At 32.7% G+C, this 26,023-nt stretch overlaps 1 protein-coding gene across 4 annotated transcripts in view; it reads left to right on the top strand.

Annotated features, from left to right (window-relative positions):
* LOC113516004 (histone-lysine N-methyltransferase MECOM-like) overlaps window positions 1–26,023 on the top strand; it is a 103,451-nt gene that overhangs the window by 24,345 nt on the left and 53,083 nt on the right. Inside the window, exon 1 of one of the 4 annotated variants that reach the window (XM_052900974.1) lies at window positions 20,316–20,754. The exons of 2 other annotated variants lie outside the window; for them this stretch is intronic. In XM_052900974.1, the coding sequence (XP_052756934.1) occupies window positions 20,697–20,754 (58 nt within the window). In that variant the 5' untranslated portion in view covers window positions 20,316–20,696. Of the gene's footprint in view, window positions 1–20,315; window positions 20,755–26,023 lie in introns of those variants that run through there. One more of the 4 variants, XM_052900973.1, reaches the window with a different exon arrangement.

Here is a 26,023-nt window from a genome sequence, read left to right as displayed (position 1 = left end):
TAATAAAGTATATAAAATAATAAAGATAAAATTAGATCAGTTACCCTATTGTGTGACGTAGAGGTTCACCTGACTGGGTACAATTATTTTTCTTCACCTGAATCCCTTTTATATTTCAAAATGGCTGTAACAATATAGCAGTACTAGATTATCCTGCAAATCAGGAAGTTTCAGGTACTCGTGCCTAACGCTTTTCAGACTATATCTGCTACACGATTACGGGAGACACTGTATTCTATTAAAGTTTTTATTCTGTAGTCTATTAAATCTATGTTTTTTTTACAATTGACAATCACCACCTATAGATATTTTGGTATATTTTTATAGATTATTTTGGTAGTCATTCCGTGGTAGTCAGTAGTACTTATTTAAAATTGTAGCATAAATATTTATCCTGTTGGATGCAAAACCAATAAGCACGTGACCATTATGATTACTTCGTTGATGAACATCAAATTTTCTTATTTTTATATAATAATTACATTCCCTAGTTGCGTAGGGAAATGTCGAATTTCAATCATTGGTCTGTTCCAAAACAGTAATACGACTTAACACCTTTAAAATAAGATAGCACAAGGTTCATATTAGTGTAGCAAGCAATCGAGGTTGGAAGATGTAAAATTTATAATTGAAGCTCGTAAATTAAGGTGACATCGACAGTTGTGGCTCGCGGGGGCGGGGAAGCGACGCGTCGGAGGGCGCCGTGCCAATATTTTATCGAGAAGGTAATTATTTTATCGGCACATTGGGGTAACAGATGAAACTCGGCGACTGTAATGTCTTTCTTATATTTTGTATTGGAAAATTCATGATTAATGACAATTACCTTGTCGTTCTAAGATATACTCGTAATATTGAAAACAATTACTATACTAATATAATCATCCGCTTCAGCTGATTTCAAAAAGAGATTCTTAATTTTTTTGTGTATTAATATTAAGCGGTATTTTCATTTTCATTTTCATTTTTATTTACGACATAACGGGTTGATCTGATGGTAAGCGATGACCGCCGCCCTTACTATACCTATAAATTTTAAGAGTTGTCCTCGATTTCTATGGGATCCTATCATCAGAGCCTGACTTGGTGATAATAGGACCACCTTAAGAGTATACTTTTTCGAATAAAATAAGGATTTTGAAATCGGTTCACAATTGACGAAGAAATCGGAGGGTATACATAAAAAAGAAAATATACAGTGAAACATATAACCTTCTCCTTTTTCGAAGTCGGTTAAAACTCATATAGGTTTGTTAAATCGGTTGTATTATGTATATAATATAATATCCTATTGTATTGGGGGATGCATATGTTACTGTTAATATACTCGTAATTATCTCATAGCGTTTTCATTTACTGTTACTTATTTTGTATATGTAATGTAAGTTATTATAAGATTTAGTTGTTCCCCGTTTCCTCCATTCTGAACTTGTTGACCTTGATCCCTTGAGAAATCATATTGCGTTTATCACCCCTGCTCGAAGTTTTACCTTTTTAGATCCAGTCCTCTCAATTACATTACTTAATTGGTGCCAGACAGAGTCTAAAGTGCCTAGATTATAAAAAAAAATATATATATCTAGGCACTTTAGAATAATTATAAAAAAAATATATATTATTATTAATATAATTTTAGATATTTAAATCGGTGCCCTTATTAGTTAACTTAATAAAAAATAAATATGCTCAAGACTATATTTTTTCATCATCATACTTGATGAAATAATCTTCATCCATTCTACATTATTATTAATGATATTAGTTTTGTACCCACTTAAATATTTTTAGGCGAGGCCCGGTCTACCGCGTACTATGAATGATTCGCGCTGGCATATTGACACAAACCGGATATAACCGGTTCGAGATCAATCGGGCGGCGCGTCTGAACCTCCCGCTGGTCGGTTTAATTCGCGCCTTGACTGAACCCTTTGACACATTCACTGGTGACAGCTCGCAGTCGGACGTCTCTCCAGCCGCTGACGTTTCTATTATCATTTTCTATTTTAACCCGACTGGAAGAGGGTTATGATTTTCGCGCGTATCTATGTATGTATGCGAGTACACTGTAGGTATAGTGTGTTGTTACACACAAAGGCTGTCAAGGTTCATACATATTTTTTATCATCATCATCATCATCATCATATCAGTCTATAACTGTCCACTGCTGAATACAAGCCTCCCCTTTAGGGGGTTCTGCCAGTAATGGCCAAGCTTTATTATATCAGCCGTTAGCTGTCCACTGCTGAATATAGGTCTTCTCTATAAGAGGGGTTTTGCTAGTAGTTGTCATGTTTAGCGGGCGGCTTGGCAACAGCAGTTAGGCTTTGGTGATGTTTTAAGTGGTTCGCTACTTTTTTTTTTATGGGTGATAATGGAATGGTAACCCCACCCGCACTATCGGTATACACCGGCGGGGCACCAGTGAAGGATGATAAGTGAGAATGAAGTAGGTCAACTGACCTACTGACCTGAATTCGTCACAATGGGCTAACTAGCCCATTGTGACGAATTCAACAAGAATTGTTCACGATGGTTTCCAGGGGGAACCTTGTGGAGGTCGATCTAATAGGGCATATTGCTAGCAATGGGGCTGTTAAACTCCATTGCTAACAATCCCTTTCCCCCCAGAGGGACGCTACTGTCCATCCCTCGGCCATTTATTTCTCTTAGTCGTCTCTACCATACCTACGGAAAAGGAAGGGGTGGCCCGTTCTATGACGGGGTAACACAGCGACATACACAATATTATACAAGTTGAAATCTAGGGCCAATATTTTTTATGGAGTATAAATGAAGAAAAAGCAATGCTTTAGTAACTGTCTAGTTACAAATTCATCTTAAGGGGTTTTTTATAAACTAAAATATCTAATCTAAGTAGATTTAAATCTAAAAGTCATTTTTATTATTTTGTAAAACAGTTGACATAATTTCTTTTATCTGAACCTTAGAATTGGGTAGATATAGTAGGATAAAAAAATATTCCATATTACCGTCAAATTAAACTAATATACCTTTTTACGTCATTTTAATTAAGGCAACAGAGACATTATCATTCGCATGAACTAAGCTTTGAGTATGAAAACCTTAAGTCACAGTGTACAGTAATTTCAATACCATATCTCGTCCATTAAAGCAAAACATAAATGCATCGCAGCAGAATGTAGGAGAGTACCATGCAATGCAATGTAATCACCCTCTTGAGAGGTACTGGGTGGTTACCGGATGACCCGGTCTCCGGCACGACTCAGGATGCAGACTACAAACATGGTGTCACGTCCGCCTGACCTTAGACCTTCGCTTCACGGAATCCCTTTGTACTCGCCGAAGTTATAATATCTTTTAACTAATTAGTTGCGATTTACGTAATGGTTTAGATAATTTTATATGACATATAGATACATTTTCTTTTTTTATTGAATATCTTAAGAGCCGATTAAAGAGATTAAAATACAATATATAGAATAATGCAAAGACGGATTATTTTGCTTGTTTTTTGCTTTGGATTAAATTTAGTTTTTTTATTTGTTCTTATAATATTGGTACATGATATTCTGAGGTTTTTTTTTAATGGGTGATAATGGAATGGTAACTTGGCCTGCGCTATCGGTATACAATGGCGGGGCACCAGTAAGTGATGATAGGTAACGATGAAATCAGGTCAGTTAGCCCATCGTGACAAATTCTACTAGAATTAACCACGATGTTTTCCAGGGGGAACCGCGTGGAGGTCGACCTGATAGGGTGTATTGTTAGCAATGGATTCATTAGACCCAATTTCATTATTGTCAGGATTATATTTCTCAATATCCGAATTAAAATACATTTTACAATTACTATTTGTATTGTTATATGTATTATGTATACGATATGTTTATATGAGTACATGTATAGAGAAATCCGATACAGATAAAATTAATTCATTAGTTGATATATTTGTCAAAGCAGGATGGGCTGACCTCGCCGACATTGTTACACAGAATTGATTGTTCGCGTCGCTATGAAGAAAAGCAATGTTGCAATATTTTGTGAGAATTGTAATCGACTTAGTGACAAATATTTTACGATGTCATTATTTATCTCTGAATTGCTAAATAGATTGTAAAATCAATAAAAGTAAATAACTTTTGACTTAATTAGGGAAATGTTACTAAAATATTATGTCGCTTTTTGCTCTTTTGTAATGGTAAAAAGAAAAATGTAACATTTATCATCATCATCATAATCATCATCATCATCATCATATTAGTCCTTAACCGTCCACTGCTGACTATAAGCCTTCTTTTGGGGGGATTTTGTCAGTTGTTGCCGCGCTTGGCAGGCGATTTGGCAACCGCAGTCAAGCTTTAGAGATGTTTTAAGAGGGACGCTGCTGCCCATACCTCGGTCGTTTTTTACCACAGCCACGGGAAGGAAGGAACCACACGACCAATATTATTTTATAGAGACGAAAATTAATATTATACTAATTCTCATAACATAAAATGCGAATTTAATTCGCAAATGATTCACACTGCAGTTACCACCGTCAATATTTGTATCATGTTTCGCAGAAAAAAACTTGATCATTGTGATACAAATGTATCTGTTGTTATGCGCGCGTAATTGCCGGCCTACTGTGTAATTTGCGAAGGTCCTTTGTGCTATAGTTGCGAAGTTGCGAAGGGCTGCAGGACTGAACTAACATTAGGACGGTTATCAATCGGAGGCCCTTTTGTAAGAACTGGGAGAGCATATATACGTGAGAGTGGGAAATAAAAGTTACACTTACTTATTAAATTTTTTTGATCTAATCATTTTTGTGTATGTAAGACTAGTGACATAGCTACCTATTTATTATTATGATACTGGTTTTTAGCCGCTACTTCATCTGTGTGACTTGTATATTGACTGATCTTTGGGTCTACCATGAAATGAAATTCAGAATTTTTGGACTTAATTTCTTGTTTTTGTTCATACCGAAATCGGCCCAGTAAATGGAGCTTAACATTTGTATAACGTTCAGAGCAGAGCTTAACGTTCGTCATAAATCCTACCATAAAAGTCCAAACGAACGATATTTTAACATTTTTAACGATATCTATCATGTAATTTTAACATTAATTTTGTGTTTCGTTCAGCCACGAAATTTCGGAAAACATTTCATGGTAGGCCCTCACGTTAAAAAGTGTCATATGTATGTAACCCACTAAATATTACCTATCTAATACGTATACTAAATTTCATTTCGAATTATTCCTACTGGTAATTTTTTTATGGATGATCATTGATTGGTATTGGTATACGCTGGTGGGGTACCAGTGATGGGTAATGATGAAGTCAGGCGTGTTGTCCTATAGACTGGTTTATCATTATATATTCGCTAGGTATTAAACATTATGGTTTCCAGGCCAGATTGCATAGAAGTCGACTTTACAGAGGCCGCTTAATCCCTGCTACTATAAATTTGGATTTTACAGAATGTAAATGCAAAAAACTTTAAGTACTTTTTGATTTGCTACACCGATTACGATAAAACATGGCCAATGTTAAATTATTTATTACGATGTTTCTTTTTCATTATTAGCCAGTAGGTAACCACAAGACGCATTAGCGAGATTTCGTCTAATGACTACTAAAACAGAAGTGAGGATAACTGTGTTACCGACTTCAATACTAAAATGTAGAGCAAGGTACTAGCGAATGCGACGAATTATAAGTACGAAACATATTTGAGAATTTTTCGATTGTGTAACTATTTCTTTAATATGGATTTTTGTATAGAAATTTTGGTTACAATATCTGTAATAATACAACAATTACCATTATTAATTATTATATTTGTATTTATAAAAATGTAGCGATCTTGATATAAATGCGATAACGATTGTGCAAGAAATCTTAACCACAATTCTATGATACTATCATTATTTTGATGGTACAAAATGGTTACAATTATACTACATTTACAGTAGCATTTCTTCTTTTAATTGAAAATATAAAGTATAAGACATATAAAAATATAAAAAAAAACACTATATAAACAAAATAAATCTATAAAATAAAAACCAATTGCTTTTCCAATCAAGTAGGGTATTTTAAGTTTGTAAAAAATTGTGTGAAAAAATTTGGACTGAATAACATTTGTCGGATCTATTCTTTCGTAAAAGTAATGTAGCGATCTAAAAAATATTATAATTATCGATTAAGTTACTCAATCGATAATTATGTTTAAAAGAATTGCTATAAAATCAAATATCAACATATGAGTATCAAATTAGTTGTTACCGTACATCTGAAAGTAAGACATCCGCTGAATGCTCGTATCTTGTACCAATCGGGTGAAGTAGTAGTGAGGGGAAGGTTGATTGATGACCTGCGCTTGTTACTCTGATCGTCGGCGCAATTACACCACGATTACTTAATTTGACATGATACTTTCCCAGTTCTGACGCTCCCCACTAGGGGTAAGTGTTTCGTAATTGTTTTTATAGACATAATTACTGAAATTGTACCTGTTTTATTAAATACGTACCTGTGACCCCCTCCGCGTGATCAGCCTATATATATCAAATTTTATGACGATTGGTTAAGTCATTCAGGCGCCAAGAGGTAACAAACCAACGAACTCACTTCCACTATTATTATATTAGTTAAAATTGACAGTAAGACGTGTGGTCTTAGCACGTTTAAAAGAAAATAAAATATGTTACAAATTATATGAAAATCTAATATAATTATGGTATACATACTCTTAAGTTTAAGTGTGACAAAACAGTAAACATTCAAATAGTTTTACACACTTAAGATATAAAAATAGCAAATATTTATCCCATTCATAAATTAAAAGTTTATAAGTTTGCAAAGAGGTTTGTTTGATTCGAAGCATTTGGCGTTCCATTGTTTCTGCCTGTCCTAATGGGAGACAGGCGTGACAGATATATATGTATGTATGTAAATTTATAAGGATGGATGGATGTTTGTTACTTTTTCATGTAAAAACTATTGAATGATGAATGGATTTAATTGAAATTTTGTACATGGTATGGATACAGCTACTTAAGAATATATCCATTTGTAGACTAAGTAAAAAGTTATTAATACTACGTTGATTGCGCGTAGGCTTTTGTGCTGAAAAATAAACACGAATGTAACATTGGCAAACATGAAATATTCCGTTAATCCAAGCTTAATTTAATCGTAATCAATTGTATTAAGTGAGTTCTTAGCAAATGTTTAGGCTTGTCCATGTAGCTGTATGTACATGCTCGACAAACATGCAAGAAACAATTTCATCAAGTTAGTGTTGCCACAGAATCATTCATTGTTAACCTTTATGTTTATGAATATAACAATGTCGTTGCCTAATTTTTGATCTACCTTTATTGTTTAATTTGTTCTAGTTTCTGTGAGCTATTTTCGTTGTTAACTAATATATCATTCCAACTGTTTATCAAGATATAAGTAGTTGAAACATAATTTTTGGAACGTTACCTGCGAGCTCTAGTCCTGATGAGAACTAAATGGTTACTTACAAAACTAAAGCACGTTAAATATAACATGCAATAACATTTAGGTAAATTGAGATATAAGTGTATAATTTCATGATAATCTTTATCTTTTATGAATATAATATAGGGGTGAAGAGATTAGAATCGGTACTTATTTTTGGATCTAAAACCAAAACGTATATGCTTTAAATATATACAATGCAGATAGTGTTGTACTAATTCATCCAAATTTTACTCTGTTAATTAAATATTTGTTAATAGATGTAATTGTTGTCTGTATGATAAAATGGCCGTGTGATTTTGGCATAGGATAGGCCATTTCTTTTTTTTCCGGGGTGTCGTACAAGGCGACTAAAGGAAGGAAGGAACTTAATAGTCTAGGGATAGGCAGCAGCATCTCTCTTAAAATGTCACCAAAGCCTAACTGCAATTGTCAAACCGCCTGTAAAATATTGTTCAGCATTGTATAATTAACGTCTGATATTATCATATGTAAATAAAAAAACGAAAAATAGGACACAATAGTGTATAAAAAATTATAACTTGGAATCAATGAACATTGTAGATAGTCAAGATTGAAAGAAGAAAGAAAGAAAGATTGCAAACATAAGTATTATTTTTTTGGGAGCATTTGTAATCTCAGCCCTTCATTATGAAGGTAGACTGAAATAATGGAATTTTTAGTATGTATATAGTACCATGTTAGTGAGGAGTCCTATATACCTGAATCTAAGCACAAAAAAATATAAGATAGAAATGCAATTTACATAAGGGTTCTCCTCACATAAAAAAACCGAGATTCTTAACTCAATATGTTTTACTTATCAAATCTGATTATAATATTTCTAACGATGACCATATTTAAATACTTACGCGTTAGTAAAGTACCAAATCACCGTCATGTCTCAAGCGGTCGACATTCTCGACTAAGTAAAATCGGCAATACTTTCTAATGCTACTTTATTGCGCCTATAAATCCAACAGAGTCGTATAGAGTCGCCCCAGGAGGCGCTTACCGAGAGGCTATCGCACTTTCCGATTTAGAACTGCTCACTCAAAATTGAAATGGCTGCCCCTTTGTTGCGCCAATTTAAATTCATCGTTTTCAAAGCAATTCTTTCTGTCGTTTGAATTGAATTCAGATGGACAGTAAAGGATATGATTGCAACTTTGATTAAGCTAGTACTAACAAAATATATACATATATAGGTCTTCTCGGTAAAAAATATATTGCTTTTTTTAAATATTTATGTATTAGAGATTTAGACTTCTATATTTCGTAAATTTATATTGTCGTAATGATGCGTTGTAATGATAGCACAAAAAAAAAAACAATACATTGAACAGATCAGAGTAAAATTCAGTTTTCGATGATTCGTTAATACGAGTAGATATTATATTGATTTTTGTTGTTTTTTTCTAGAGATAAAGTAAGATAGCTGCTGTTAAAATTAATACATGCAAATATGTTGACAAATAATATCTACGTTATACAAAAAAAAAATACTCTCTTCTTGTTTTTTATTTCGTAAAATAATAAAATCAGCGATTTGACATTAAGATAATCAGTTCAAAAATTTTACGATATTATCTCATCTTTATTATATACAATGATAATAACAAATTGGTAATAATCTAAGCAAAGGCAAACTTATCTCTAAAAGAGATTTGTTTCAGTCAACCTAACAAAGTGCCATAGCAAGTAGTGAATGGGCAGTAGTAGTGCTAAACAGAAAACTAAACAACAATAATAAATAAAATAACAATAAGATAATTTAAAATGTAACAAGACTGCAAACGAAATAAAATGCAAGAAAATATATTTTAAGAGATCTGATCTATTGGCAAGTGTGATAGCGCCATCTCGGTTCAATCAAAATGAAAAATCTTTGCAATCGATTACGGGCAGTTTACTGGAACGCTTTAAAGTCTATCGCTTATCCTTTCAAATGCAATGGACAGTGGCGGAGGTAGTTTATCAGGGCGATAACGCGAGCACAATGAGTTCCGCTCTCCCTCGCTACTCGCACAATTCTTAACTTTATATGTAGATACTATTGTACAATAGGTATATCTATAGATAATACCATGCAAACGTACTTTATAAGATGTGACCTCGATTGTCGATTGTTGGCTTGAAGTGATGTTATTTATTAAAATAAATATGCTTACGGTTATAAAATTGGTGGGATATGGCAGTGAATTTACAGGGCATAGAGGAATAACACCTTAGTAGTAGGAATGGCAATGCATGGGGGGTATCATGGGCGTAACAGTATACTCTGTTACGTCAATGGTACTGCTCATGTCTATAGGTGACGGTTACTACTTTCCATCAGGTGGGCCGTCAGCTTATTTGCCATTCTATGTCGTATAAAAAAAAATATTAACGTGGTAGTCAGGGGCGTTTGTTGTCTTTTGTTGCTGATATTTATATTTATTATTGTTGTTGATATTTAATTATAATTTTTTATAAATTTATTATAATTTATGAATTTATATTTTTTTTTGTATAAATTTATAAATTACAAATTTATACATAACTGTTCAATGGAAATTTAAGCAAATTAATTTTATATATGTACTTATGTATGAATTAATAAAATAATAATAATAATTTAGTATTTTTATAGATTTGCCAATGATCAATTTGCCAAACTGTTAAATGCCAATAGTACGGATGAAAAAAGATACAATTATGTAATATTTTCTTATAATTATTTGTATTTATAATAAGTTTACTATAGTAATCTTTTGGAGGAAACAATAAATAATATCAGAGTCTCTAATTATTTTCATTAACAAAGAATTCTCTTTACCTAATTTTATATTTGTTTAATATAAAAATAAGTAGGTAGAAAATACTAATCGTTTTCTTACAATATAAATGATTTATTTTAAATTTTCACCTAATCATTAGGCTACGGACTATACAAATAAAACAAACTACCTTCTAGTCGACGTTTATGGACACTTGTTGCTTGCTATTTAAATTTACAGCAAATTCTTCAGTGATTGAAAACAGTGTTTACAAAACTGAGCCGTTAGTAGATTTGCTTCTTGTTATGTTTGATTTAAATTTGCTTTGCGAAATGTAGGCATATCTGTCGTTTATATATATGAAGACATATGTTGTCATATATTACATATATATATATATAGACATTGGTAAAAAATGAACATAGGTATTAAAAATAATAGTTGGTAAATGCATATATATATTCATATCAGCTGTAAACTATCCATTGCTGAACGTAGGCTTCCTCTTGGGGGTTTCTTCCAATAGTTGTCACGCTTGGCGGACGGGTTGGCAACTTCAGTTAGGCTTTGGTGATATTTTAAAAGGGACGATGCTGTCAATCCCTCGACTATTAAGTTGCCTTAGTCGTTCTCTTATGACATCCACGGGAAAAGAAGGGCTGGCCCATTCTATACGCTGGGATCACACTGTCGTAAGCATATTTACTGAATTTTTTATTTTTTATTTTGTTATTATATGTATACAGCGCGTAATAAAAATATTATTATGTATTTAAATGCTTCATAACACACAATTTATAAAAATTACAATTATAATATTCAGTTAAATGAGTTAAAATTAAACTAACCAGCTATTAAATGTTTATCCTTACTAATATTGTGAATATGAAAGAGAGTTTGTTAGTTTGCTACTTTATAGAGCCTTAACAGCTTAACTAATCACTATGAAATTTAGTATATACGAACTATATTGGAAGGAGAAGAATATATGTATATAGACTACTTTTATCCCGCTCAGAAAACTTATTCTGATCACGCGAACGAAATCGCGGGTAAAAGCTAGTTAATAAATAAATCTAAATAAATGCCCAGAATCAGTTCTCAGAAGTAAAACTTCTATCAACTTTTCTCTCTTGCATTCTGTCGGCGAAAGAGGGAGACAGCTGAACAAAAGGAGCGGTAGTCCACAAATATTTCTTAAGTTCGCTACTGTTCTATATTCTATACGAGATTTCCGCAACTGACTTCCAGTTTTTATAGTAAAGCAATAGTTTAATAGGTAAATGTTACTTATGTAACATTTATCTATTTAATATATGTTAAATTAATCTGTTTTAGTACAGATTAGTTATTTACATTTGTATTTTTTTTTAAATATACACATGACAGAAGTCTCGACTATTAAATTCAGGTAACTGTTTTAAATTCTGACATCCATAGTGTTCTTTTTTTTTATGCGACTAAGAATGGCAAACAAGCTGAAGGCCCACCTGATGAAAAGTGGTAACCGTCGCCTATAGACATGAGAAATACCATGGACATTATAGAGTATACTGTCCATGATACCCCCCATGAGTTGTCATTCGTGAGAACTCAGGTGTTATTCCTCTGTACCCGGTAAATTCACTGCCATATCCAACCCTTCAAACCAAAACACAGTCATGTAAACACAACTGCTTCACGGTAGAAACACAAATGGGACAGAGGTACCCAAGCAAACGACTTACTAGTTACTTAGTGTTACTCTCTTCTAGTGGAAACGAGATTAACGCAACGAGTTCCCAATATTTATGGCGAAGTTGACGACGTGTAAAAATATTTTTTAAATATTTTTATACAAAATGTGATCAATTTAATGTTAAGTTTAAAAATTTCATATTTCGTGTTATATTTTTGTATAAAGTTATTTGTATTCTTGAATACTATTACCGGGGTTCGGTTTAGTAAACATACCTCCTTATTCATAAAAACTAAAATCTTCTATAAACCTATTTTAACTATTACATTGTTTAGTCACTTTATTTGAAATTAGGAATTTAGCATCAAAGAAAGAGATGAAACAGTTCAATTGTAAGGATGGATGGATGGACAGATGGGTGTTTGTTACATTTTCATACAAAAACTACTGAACTGATTTGAATGAAATTTGGCGTACAGGTGGGATATATACTAACTTAGGATATTTTATGTACCTATTGATTCACGCAGGCAAAGTCGTTGGATACAGCTAGTATCTTACCAGAGGGAGACTGTACAAAAGTCGATTGCTTGGGTACTTCTGTCCCATTCGTGTTTCAACCGTGAAGCAGTTGTGTTTGCATAGCTGTGTTTCAGTCTGAAGAGTGGGATATGGCGTGAATTTACAGGGTACAGAGGAATAACATCTGGGTCCTTAGGAATGGCAACGCATTGGCGGTATCATGGACGAAACAGTGTACTCTGTCGTGTCCATGGTACTGCTCATATTTATAGGCGACGACTGCCATTTTCCATCAGGTGGGCCGTCAGCTTGTTTGCCATTCTAAGTTATATAAAAAAAAGTATCTTTCATCATTTTAACTGTGTTTAATTATAGTTACACAATTAACGCGTCGCATAAGTAGGTACCTACTTTTTTAAACTCGTAATAAACATCAGGAGAAGCCCGGAGCCGTTACGATTGTTCGTGGATGTAAAAAGAAGTTCACGGCCCTCCTTATTTTTATACTGACATTGTATGAAGTTTTCTTTGGAGGTACATTGTATAAAATTACCTATGGTCGTCATAGTACTTATTATGATTATATATAATAGCCGATATAATTTCTGACGTCTATAGTTTATGTCTAAGTTCATATAACTGTTACCAGAATTAGTTTCCACCAAACAGGTTTTCAGTGCTCTTTGTGATGACGGAGTAGAAATACAGCGGTTAGTGGAAAAAGAATAATTGAACAGTATTAGAGATGGAAACCTTGAAATAAACCCAATACAGAGATTTGGTATTATTTTGAGATTGGGTATTATTTTACATAATTTTTGGGTAAAAAAATTCAATTTGCGAAGTTTTATAGAATATTGAATATTAATTATAAAAAAAAATATAAAATATTATTATAATAAAATATATAATTAATAAAATATATATATATATATATATATATATATATATATATATATATGTAAAATGTATTATGCTATAGGTACAATTTAAAATTGTATAGTAAAGCAGCACGTAAATATAAAAAGTAAAACAGAGGGTAAAAGAAATTAAGCGTAGGGGACGGCTTTACTTAGTGATTACACCGTAAAACCTAGAGAAAATCGACACAAATTTGTTAATAAATAAAAGTAAAAGAAAATGTATTTATTTGTAGAAAAAATATTTGACATTAAAATAAAAATCACAAATAGCATCTGAAAATTCGGATCCAATATTAAACATCCTGACCTGTTTAGGAGTTTAGAATCTTCTTAGAACTATTCTCTTATAAAAGATATCCACAGCCAGAAGTGTTCTACTTCTTCTGTTTGATTGTTTTTAAAATAATATTTTTTAAAGTAATAATGTTTCTAGGAAACTGAACAGTTTTTAAAATCTGTCTCCGTCTAATAGCAAGGAATAAAAATGTTTGGTGTCCGTCGTTTATTTGACGCATCAATATTTATTTATTCAAGTGGCCAGCTGGAAAATCTGTCAAAGAGGGCGCAATCCACTCATCCAAAAATCCATCGCCATTCAGTAATATTTAAAATGCCATTAATGCAGAATTTAACGTTAAATTGTGTACAGCGCTAACATATACCAAGTCCCACATTTCCACTGTCTCCTACCCCGTAACTTCATAAGCGGTGATGTATGTACGCTATAAAATATTCCATGACACAATGTTGCGGTTTGTGTCACAGCTCTCCTAATAAATTCATGGACTACACGGATATTAAATGATATAAATTTTCATGCACAGTTGGAATTTAAATTTCCTTAGAATTATGTTACATTAGTGATACAGTAGGTGGCTTGGGTATTTTTTTAACCGATTTCAAAACAAGAGGAGGGTTTTTATTAGGTTAAATTTTTATGTTTGTTATCTAGGACCACTGTCATTTATAAACGGATTTGGAAAATTCCTCGTAGAATAAATGCTTTTAAAAATATTATACATAAAATATTAAAATTGAAATATAGAATTTAGTAAATTTAAGCTGGTTAAGACGAGCGTTAAAGGATTTTTAAGGCAAAAAATTGGGACACAACGTACAAAAAGCAGTTGATACATTTTAACTTTATGTTCGTTGTATTCTGATTCCAATTTTTTTGCTCTTCGTTCAGATTGTTTATCACTAAAATGTTCTAAGTATTTAATACTATTCGATTAAATACCAAAGTCTGAAATCGATTACGGCATCTATAGAAACGGAAATCGATTATCAGAATTCGTATCTGTCACAAATCGATTTTAGTTGCCGCCTTTCCGCACAATATCGAATATCAGACTAACTATCCGTGTGCTAACAAGATTTAATTAAAAACTGTTTGTTTTAGATAAGTAGGACTACTGCATTTTTTATTCTATGTAATATCTAATACACTATTGTAGACTTTAAATACAGACCTGTTATATTTTTAATGCCAAAGAATGTTTGTATAAGCACAGAAGTTTATCTACCATTGATTCCTACATTAGGATGAGCCTGTTCTATAGTTAACGAGATAAGTTTTACCATATACTCATTTTTATAGAAATTAATTTCTAGTGTATATAGTGTAGTGTAGTGTAGAAATTATCTTTCTAGTGGTAAAATATATCTTATCTATGGAAATTGAATAAAGAAAATTATATATATCTTTTAAGATTAGAAGCAACAAACAAGCTGTGAGTCATGAAAAATAATAACAGTTGCTATTAGATACAATAACAGTAATAGACATTAGCCACTAAATATACTTAGATATTGTATCTGGATTATTACAGGGGGAAAGGGATTATTAGTAATAGGGTCTAACAGTCTCAACGCTAGCAATACACTCTATTAAGTTCACTTCCACGAGGTTCCCCCTGGAAACTATCGTGGTTAATTTTCGTAGAATTTTTCACGATAAACCAACTGACCTGCTTTCATTCTCACTTATCAATTCTCACTGATGTGCCATCAGTGTATACCGATAGCGCAGGCGTAGTTAACATTCCATTATCACCAATTAAAAAAATCCTGTTTATTACGTACATCCATCATTTATTTTTACTACCACTACTTACTACTTACTATTTTTTTTATACAACTTAGAATGGCAAACAAGCTGACGGTCCACCTGATGAAAAGTTGTAACCATCGCCTATAGACATGAGCAGTACCATGGACATAACTGAGTATACTGTTTCGCTCATGATACCCCCCATGCGTTGCCATTCCTGAGGACTCAGGTGTTATTCCTCTGTACCCAGTAAATTCACGCCATATACCACCCTTCAAACCGAAACACAGCCATGCAACAGCTGGTTCACGGTTGAAACACGAATGGGACAGAGTTACCCAAGCAATCGACTTTTGTACTTACTACTTACTATTTAAACTAATCGACTGAATAAATTTAATTGTATTATCCTTAATATTTTAATTAATGTTATTTTATTATTATATTATTTCGTAATGTTTAAATACTACAAAAAAATTTAAAACTAAATTATTGTAATTTTTGTTTTCAATATTTGCACGCTTGATCTAAGTAGATTTTGTAAGGTACTTTTAATTTATATGAGCAAACGTTTTATACCCAAAATCATTGCAAATAAAATAATTAAATTATTATATTACTAAGTAATGATGATTTGATTCAAACCCTATTCTCAATTCTAGTTTTTATTACTCATGTGAGAGGCACACTTTTGTATCAAAAATATTCAGGCGGCCTTCCTTTTATACTACGCTATGAGGAATTAGATAAGTACTAAATCGTAGGGATTGGTGAGAGGGAGTTTTACGCCTTAAAACGAATACCTATATTTAACTTTGAGACCAACATTTAAACTTTGAAAGTTATACACGAGGTAACGTATTTGAGTTGTATACGGTATATATGGTTAGCCTGTTTGGGCGAATAAGACTAGCATTAGAGTAGCGCGGCGTAAATTATTACAAAGTCAAATGCTAACTCATATTTTTATCCTAAAGCTCAGAGGTCGTGAGAACAGAAGCCCTACTCTGGTTTTGTAATGTATTTCTGAATATATTTGTTCGATAGATGTATATACTTATACCTACACGGTTATCGAACGCGAGCAAATAAAAATAAGCAAAATTGTTCCTTTGTATCTGAAATTCGTGAAATATATATATTTTATAATATATATTTTTTTAATGGATGACAATGGAATGGTAATGTTATATGTTGGCGGAACCCCAGTGACGAATAGGAGAGAATGAAAAGGCAGGTCGGTTAGCCTATCATGATGAATATATCTGGAATTCAGAACAGTTATTTCCTGGGAATACCACGTGGAAGTCGACCTGACACTAGCAATGGGACTGGTAGTCCGTATTACAAACAATCCTACATTGGCATTGAAGAGATCTCTACGAATGGAAAATGTATCAAGTTTTCTTCGTATTATTCAAAATTATTTCTTCATAATATCTGTACGTCGTAATAATATGTAATTATGCCATTAAACTACTGTTTCATATATTACCAATTAATTTTAATAAAGGAAAAGCATTTTATAATTTATCCTATTAGGTTCCCTGTTAACTAAATAATATTTCTATATATTTGTATTTCTAAAAACACCTACATACATGAATTTAATTTAATATTAATTAAACAAATATAGATAATTATTATCTATTTGAAACTTTTATGATGCTTAATGTGTATGTGTGAATGTATGTGTGTGAATATAGTGAGTAGGGATAATATTTATATTATTATATGTATCACATCTTCCATATTTAGAACTAACAGAATTTTTCATCGTGCCTCACACCAAATTGTTTGTGATTATTTCTTGTAATTATTTATATTTATAATAAGTTTACTATTATAATCTTTTGGAGGAAACAATAAAGAGTAAGTATCTATCTATCTATCTATCTTGGCGTTATTAGTCATGATTATCACAATCATGATTAAAAACGCTAAGAATGTGCGATAATGTACAAATAATTTAATCAGAAAGTACCTAATTGTAATTTTATCGACTGTTATTAATCTATTGACAGATTGACACTCGAGAATCGATTTTGCAATCGATGTCTTACGCCATGATATGACAGCATTGTTTACGATAGTTCTCATCACTAGTAAATTACCAATGTAAAAAAAAAATGCATAAAAGGTTGTTGTTGGTTAAATTCGACGTCACTATACAGGCCTTTATAAACTCATGGCACTAGCTATGATACTATTCAGCCACTATAGCTATATAGAGTTTATGTCTATGTACATACAAGTTATGTATACAGCTATACTTATTAATAGAGATGTGCGTAACGATGGCGACTGGTAGTCGATGCGCAGACCACCTGTACAACATCACTACAGAATCTGTTGACAGACAAAGACGCAGATAACATGGAGCATCCCATTGGCGCATCCGTGGTGCTGCCCCGCCCACTGTCCGCGTCCGCCAATCAGAGCGATGGGCACAGATCTTGAGCATTATCTAGTTATCTGCTATCTCACTTGGCACAGTGGCGGTCGCTATTTTCAGAGGCTGTAAATGCTGCAATGAAATTCAGGTCTTCGAGTCCTTTGTTTGCTCCGAGTGGTAACGCCGTTTTAATAAATGCATAACTGAGCTTGTTTTGTTATTATCTAATATTATTATCCATGCAAATAGCCTCAAGGTATCCTACCAGTTGGTAGTGACCTCAAAGAATTTTTTTATTTTTAATGAATGTTTTAAAGTCTTACTATTTAATTATATTTTATTCTATACTCATTTTTATTTATTTTTTCTCACAATATTAAAACATTTTAGAAGTTACAAGTAAATATAAGTTTATACATCTTATATATTTACATGAATAGGTATATAGTTATCTCTATTTTTTTTATTTTTATTTCAATTTATCATTACATTGATATTATTGATGGCATTTCAATGACATTTGTCAAATGTAACAAATTTATTATTTAAACGAATCCTTACGGAATAACATATAGTGCTTAGGAGTACAGTTCCTTTTCCGTTAGTGTCGTAAGAGCCGAATAAGGGAGGGCGAGGGATAGGCAGCAGCGTCCCTCTTAAAACATCTCTAAAGCCTGACTGCGTTTGCTAATCTGCCTGCCAAGCGTGGTAACTACTGGCAAAACTCCCTTTATGGGGAAGTCCTACGTTCAGCAGCGGACAGTTAGCTGATATAATAATAAAAAAATAGCTACACAATATAACGGGAGCTATTGATAGTACGGTACAACAGTTCAACAACATGGTAAACATTTGAACAAAGACGCCTTTGTATGTTTTGTATAAAATTATGTTCAAATTATTTGTTGGTATCATTGGTACTAGGTATTGTTTACGGACTTGCCCATCACTATAGACAATAGTGATGTTCATGTTGGATATGAATCGAATCTTTGTTTGTGTAGATATTTCATTAGGTGCTCTATAAATATTAGGTGACTCATAAGGTGATTTTTTTTTTGATGGGTGAAAATGGTATGGTAACGGGATACGCTGGCGGAGCACCAGTAAAGGGTGATAGATGAGAATGAAAACAGGCCAGTTAGCCCATCATGATGAATTCATCAGGAATTAACCATGATAGTTTCCAGGGAGAACCGCGAGGAGGTCGACCTGGTTGGGTATATTGCTAGCAATGAGATTCTCAGTCTCCATCACTAACAATCCCTTTCCCCCCTCATAAGGTGATTTAGTAGATTTATAAGTAGGAATTTCTAGTATTTACCTATTTGTCTCATAAAAAAAGATTGTAAATTAGAAATGAAAGTAGGTATTAACTCGCCTCACTTGTTACCCTAATATTTGACTAACCGGAGGTGACTAAGTTTAATTAATTAAACCAATATTTTTTACTATATTGTAGGTAGTTTTATACACGACAAAAATATATAAGTATATATCGTTTCTCTTTACATACCAACCCATTGTATTTTAGAATACAAAAGAATAATGCTATCCAATAAAAAATTCCCTTAATAATACATCAGTATTGCTAAGTTCATTCATTCCTGTTTGTTTTCTTAATCGGCTTCTTGTCTCGTATCACCGACCATTATTATTTGAGACATTTCGTCTTGTGATTTCAATATTGTTGCTATGCAAAATAGGCAGTCAGGTGAAATATCGGGGCTCTTTAGAAAGTGGTCGTGTCGCACAAGTGATTTGTTATTGGCATCCACTGTTGATAACCGAAGGAGCGTTGCTTGTAGGTCGATGCTGTTATAAAATAATGTTATTGTAATTTGAAATCTATGCTTTAGCTAGCTATGTTAAGTAGTTATTAGTTTCTATAGACATTTCTCATTTTATTTGTCATAAATTAAGTTTTATTCTCGATCAAGTAATTTAGGGAACGTATTTTTTTATTAACTCAAGTTTGAGTGTTCAAAGTTGTGCTCCTAAATGTCTAAAGGATAATTTGATTATGTCTAACGCCAACTCAATGTATTAGAAGTAGAGGACCAGTGGTTTTGTTCTACGTACAACTTTATTTATTTATTCTGGATCAATTTACAGTAGTTCTTCGTCTTCTTTTGTGGCGTTCACCCCGACATTAGGGTATTTTGCATTTACAGTAGTTATATTGTTAATTAATATATTCAACGTTACACCTAATTATTTAATTGCCTATATTATTTTTATGATATCTATGGTTATAAGTACTTAAAAGCACATTGTCCATACTGAAAAAGCTCAACCAAATTATTTTCAGACGATAACCTTGTATGAGCGACCCCGTAATGTTAGCGCGAGTGAGAGGGGTGTAACACAAAGACACAGGCGGAGCGCAGGGCGCGGGGGGCGGCCCGGGCGAGGGTATGTGATTCGGGATTCTAGGGATGATCTTGCTTGCTCTCGCTTCCTCTCGCGTTACTCTGGCACCGTTCGTCGCGGCCGTTGCACATATCCGACGGTCGCGGTGCCGCACTATCAAATTCGATCTGCACGCGAATAGTCACTCGTATCGTACATCACTAAACAATTTAAATTTCGAACACCGATTTTAGTCGCCAAATCTGAAATAAAATGACGATTCGCGATTGTTGTGGATTCTGATGTGATTGAATTGGCAAAGATTGGATTTTAGTGAAGATTTTTATTAGTGAATGTAATTAGACATAGTTATTATACTAATTAGTAAAGATTAAAAACACAAACTATTAGAGTCTCCTTAGGCGTAGGTAATCATATCACAAAGTGACTATAATTTAGAACAAAATCATCTAAAATAAATTTTAGCAGTTCGGCTATTATTGTGTGAATGGACAATGTTGAAAAATGTTACAATATCGCCGAATGCTGAACTTTGATACAAGTCCGAAAATGAAAATATCTGGTAAGCATATAAACATATACTTAAGGTATGACGACTAATATTTTTTTTTATTATTTTTTTAAAGTCAATTAATTAGTTAAGTGGCTGCTTATACGAATAGGTGGTTAATATTAGTTAGGTGTTAGAAATTTTAGAATTCGCTTCGAAAAAAAAAAAAATAACAATGTTAATCGTAAAAAAGGAACAGGGTAATAAACGCTATTATTTTATTATACCTGTTTGAAGTATATTAAAATGTATGTTATATATTTATCTTTAAAAAGTACCTATATATTTTATTACAGTTAAGGTATCTCTATGCACCTAATTAAAAATTTATCTAAACATAGGTAGCTAGAATTTTAGATATTATAAGTACGTAGATATTATATTCTGTGATATTTTCTGCTTAATAATTTTTCAACGGCTACGTAATATGTAATTATAAGCAATGTGTTAGTTCACCGTCGGGATGGTATTTTTTGCATATCATTTCTCTATATTGATCTGTGAATATCTACGTACTTTCTTGTAACACTTAATACACATAATATATCACTATTTTTACACGCGACTTCGTCTGCATGACATTTAAATACTTTTTTATTTTAATTTGTATCTTAAAAGCTATTTATGGTAATTGTATATGTAGAGTCCGTTGGCAATTGATTAATTTGTTTTCTTTTTTTTTCTTTCTCCAATTTTCTTTCTACCTTTTAAGGAACTTGTCGTAAAATTGCATCTTCTGTGTATAGACTCTCAATCATCTGCAGTACACTGTATGATAGTTTTTTTTGCTTATAGATTTATTCATTCATTCTTTCCGGATTATCATCTGTTCAGAAATCTCTACATTTCATCTTGACAAATATTTGCCTTTTCTATCTATCTTATCTTTGCACTAAATTCTCGAAAATTACGACAGGAATACTCGTGGGATGAACAAACAATAAAAAATATTCTATATAATCCACTCGTGTAGATGAGAAACAGAAATTGGTTGAATTGGGAATAAATTAGGAATAAAATAATTTATTCACCTTAATCTATATATTCAGCATAGGTAATTTTAGGCTGATAAATTGTTTCATATCTGTTATATACCTAATATTTAATTATATATAATTATATATATATATACATATATGTCATGTCTTTTATTGAGGTAGGCAGAAACAATGGAGCGCCAAATGCTTCAATTCAAACAAAGCTCTTTCGGTTTCTCCACATTCATTATTATTAAATATACTTAATAATATGATATTAATTAACTTTATTCGTAATTCAACTGATTAGGTACAATATTATAGATTATTGTAACAATTCTAATGCAATTCATAGGGTTTATTCACGCATTGGTACTGTTATTTTATTAATATTCATGTGGTTGTTCCTAGTTGTGTAATAAATTCTTATATTATCATTGTCATCATCATCATGTCAGCCTTCTGCCTTAGTAGTTGCCACGCTTGGCAGGCGGATTGGCAACCGCAGTTATGCTTTGGAGATGTTTTAAGAGGGACGCTGCTGCCCATCCCTCGCCTTACCTTAGTCGCCTCTTACGACGCCCACGGGAAAGGAAGGGGTGGTCCATTCTTGGCCTTAACCACACGGCATTATTCCTCCTTACTTATTATCAACTAAAAATTTCTTCGTCAGCCATTATATTATTTATTCTATGATGTCTTAGGTCACTTCCGAAAGAAAGTATATACTTTTTTTAAATTAGATTTATATTAAAATAATAATAATAAAAAAAAAATATCATGAAATCATATTTATTAATCATTAAAGTCTTTTTTTTAATACCTAACTTATGTAAACCATATGATTACAACTTTATTTTCAAAACGAGAATAGATTAGCTATTATGATGCATACGCAGATTATACAGATGGAGTATCTCCATACAAATGCTTCGAAGAAAGCGGCTTAACTTTTTCATACAGTTTTGCGTGATAAGTAATTATGAGTGTTTCCTTTATAATTTCTATATTGATTTTGTTTTTTTTTGCACCTTTTTAATGCATAATACTAATTTTATTTATTAAATAATTAAATGTAGATACATTAAGATACATTATGTGCCTAAGTATATAGAACATTGATAAAAACGAGTCAGCTAATTGTCAAAAAGTTGACCCGTTTTTGAAACTCGATGTCTAATCTAAGGATGCATAATAAATAAGTAAGTATAAATTGGTATGCACATTTTATCTAGTCGTTTAGATGCAAAAAGAAAAATCTAGCACTCTTCATTTTTACCATAGATAAACAGACCACTAACTGTCACTTAATTTTTTTCTAACTCTTATAATATTATCTGTGGTTCTGTTAAGGGTGTGCGAAATGAACCACCAACATTTTTTTTTCTATAACAAAAACTATTTAAAGTGGTGTCACCTTTTGGCGGGCGCCGCTGGGTTGAAAGCTTGTTTGTTTAAGTACGTATTGGTCGTTTATTAGTATAGTTTATTTTTGGTTTATTTGTAGTATTGTGGTGTGAATAGATGTAGGTTAGATAGATACATACTTGTAGGTAAATATACCATATAACCATTCTGTTTCAACAGTGTTTCGAAAACCGTATGAGTTTTTTGTTGACATGTTATTCTCTACTCTATGATTTTATAGATAGGTACTAGTTATGATATATGGTACTCATATATATACATGTAATTTATCTCTTACAATAATCTCATAATCATAATACAAAGTATAATGCTTGTTGTATTGTTTTATTAAGTTGACTGGAAGTGCTTTTTATTCATGAAATCATTTTTATCATATTTTTTAATAATGATTATAAAGTAGGTATATTTTTGAGTACGTAAATGTAAAGACCAAACCTGAAAAGAGTGAACGAGAGGGAGACTTTGTACAAAAGTCGATTGTTTGGGTACCTCTGTCCCATTCATGTTTCAATCGTGAAGCAGCTGTGTTTGCGTGGCTGTGTTTCGGTTTGAAGGGTGGGATATGGCGTTGACATTCCTGAGTCCTCAGGAATGGCAACGCATGGTGGGTATCATGGGCGAAACAGTATACTCTGTTATGTCCATGGTACTGCTCATGTCTATAGGCGACGGTTACCACTTTCCACCAGGTGGACCGTCAGCTTGTTTGCCATTCTAAGTAGCATAAAAAAAAGAACATTAATTAAAATAATAGAGAATAGAAGAGGCAAAATGTTGGGCCACCTTATACACCATGAAATTTTTTTTAAGAGTATAGTAGTGGAAAAAATAGAGGGCAAAATAGGAAGAGGAAGACCGAGGAATAACTACATGGGACAGATAAAACACTAGGTGTCATGTCGTATAGGGAGATCAAGGATATGGCCTGGGATAGAACTGGCTGGAAGAAGATGCATGATTTAGTTGCACCGACAAGAGGAAACTCTTAAATGAAAAAAAAAAAAAATATAATGGATATGCCAAATTTCCATTTTCAATTCCCTTAGATTCAGTTGATTTATTTTCAAGTGCTAGTTTAATTTTATTCAGTTATTTACACGTATTTAATTATATAGCTAACGTAAATAACATAGAAGTAAATAGTTTTAATTCAAAATGAGCGAAATAGAATAATAGTTTCATAAACATGATAATTATAGGTAGGTAATAGATTCTAAAATAGTACAGGTGAACGTGAAATATAATAAATTAATTATATTCGTAAGTAATTTAATTAACTAACATTAAGAGTTCAATAATTATATTATTATAACAATTCCTCTTTTAATTTTAATTTAAAATTAAACGTAAATATGCTGATAACTTAACTTTCTGATTTAGTGACAATCGATATGGCCACATTTGCAGCGGTGAACACACTGCTTTGCATCATGAAGCCCCTAAGGGTTTGATTTACAGTTGGACCAATTTAGGAAACAAACATTTCTAAATTGGCTTGGGTCCAGGTGTACCTTTTTTTAATACAACTTAGAATGGCAAACAAGCTGACGGCCCACCTCATGGAAAGTGGTAACAGTCGCCTATAGACCGACTATACTATATGAGCAGTACCATGATACCCCCCATGCGTTGCCATTCCTGAGGACTAAGGTGTTATTCCTCTGTACCCTTTAAATTCGCCATATCCCACCCTTCAAACCGAAACACAGCCATGCAAACACAACTGCTGCACGGTAGAAATACGAATGGGATAGAGGTGCTCAAGCAATCGATTTTTGTACAAAGTCTACCTTCAAAAGTCCGTTGCCTAGTTTCCTATAACACAGGGTATTCTGGCTTGAATATCAGAGAATTGGTGTGATTGAGTGGCACTCTTTATTAATATAATTTTACTGACCATATCCAATGTAACAGGGGGTGAGCCTATCACCATGTCGCAGATTAATTTGATTTGTTAACGGTGTTTTCGTTTATCGGGTAGTTAGTTCATAAATTTTATTGACAAACAAAATTTTTAATGTAGACCAGATTTCAATTCCATTGAGGTATGTTAATTAGAGTATTTATAGCACTAAACTACGACGCTCTTAAGATATTTTTTTTAAGGGGTAAAAATGGAATGGAAAAATGACATGTCTGCCCTATTGGTATACACTGAGGGGGCACTAGTAAGAGATGATAAGTGAGGATGGCAGCAGGTTAATTAACCCACAGTGACGAATTCCACAAGAATTAATCACCATGGTTTCCAGGATGAACCGCGTGCGGGTCGACCTGGCAGTGTATATTGCTAGCATTTACCCTATTACTAACAATCCCTTTCTCTTTCTTATACATAGTTTCCTAACGTAGTACTGTTAATTTTACACAATGTGAAACTTATAGAAATTACAATATTTTTGGATAAATATAATTATTGTCGTCGGTCGTAATGTGAATATTTCCAACTCAATGGTTTATTCATTATTCCTAAGGTAATGTTAGAAAGTGCAGCTTTCCACGAATGTCTTACTATTGTTTCGGCTCAAATGAATTCTCACTCGCCGTATGTCCGATGAGGCACGCAGTTTTCATGCCTACTTAACATCACACTTGGCTGTTTAAAGATATTTTCCAAACGATTTTGAACTTTGAGTCGTTAGATTATGATTTATAGCTCGTTAGCATTCACTGGTTTATGTGTCGGGCCGTGAACTCGCGGTGACAGAGCGACGCAAACCGTGTGTTTATTGTCAGTCTCCATGGCTAACTCGTGAAATCAGCTTGCAGTGGGGTCTGCAAACACAAATGCTCAGAGTCGATTCTAAAGGATTTTTTAAATACAAATCAGTAATAAAATTTTAATGCAACAACGTTTTAGATCAATAGGTACGTAT

The sequence above is a fragment of the Galleria mellonella genome, unplaced genomic scaffold, assembly GCF_026898425.1.
Source record: "Galleria mellonella isolate WM207_F2 unplaced genomic scaffold, CSIRO_AGI_GalMel_v1 utg74, whole genome shotgun sequence".
Taxonomy (NCBI): Eukaryota; Metazoa; Arthropoda; class Insecta; order Lepidoptera; family Pyralidae; genus Galleria; species Galleria mellonella.
Note: the sequence above shows the minus strand (reverse complement) of the source record. Positions and strands in the feature narration are given on the sequence as shown.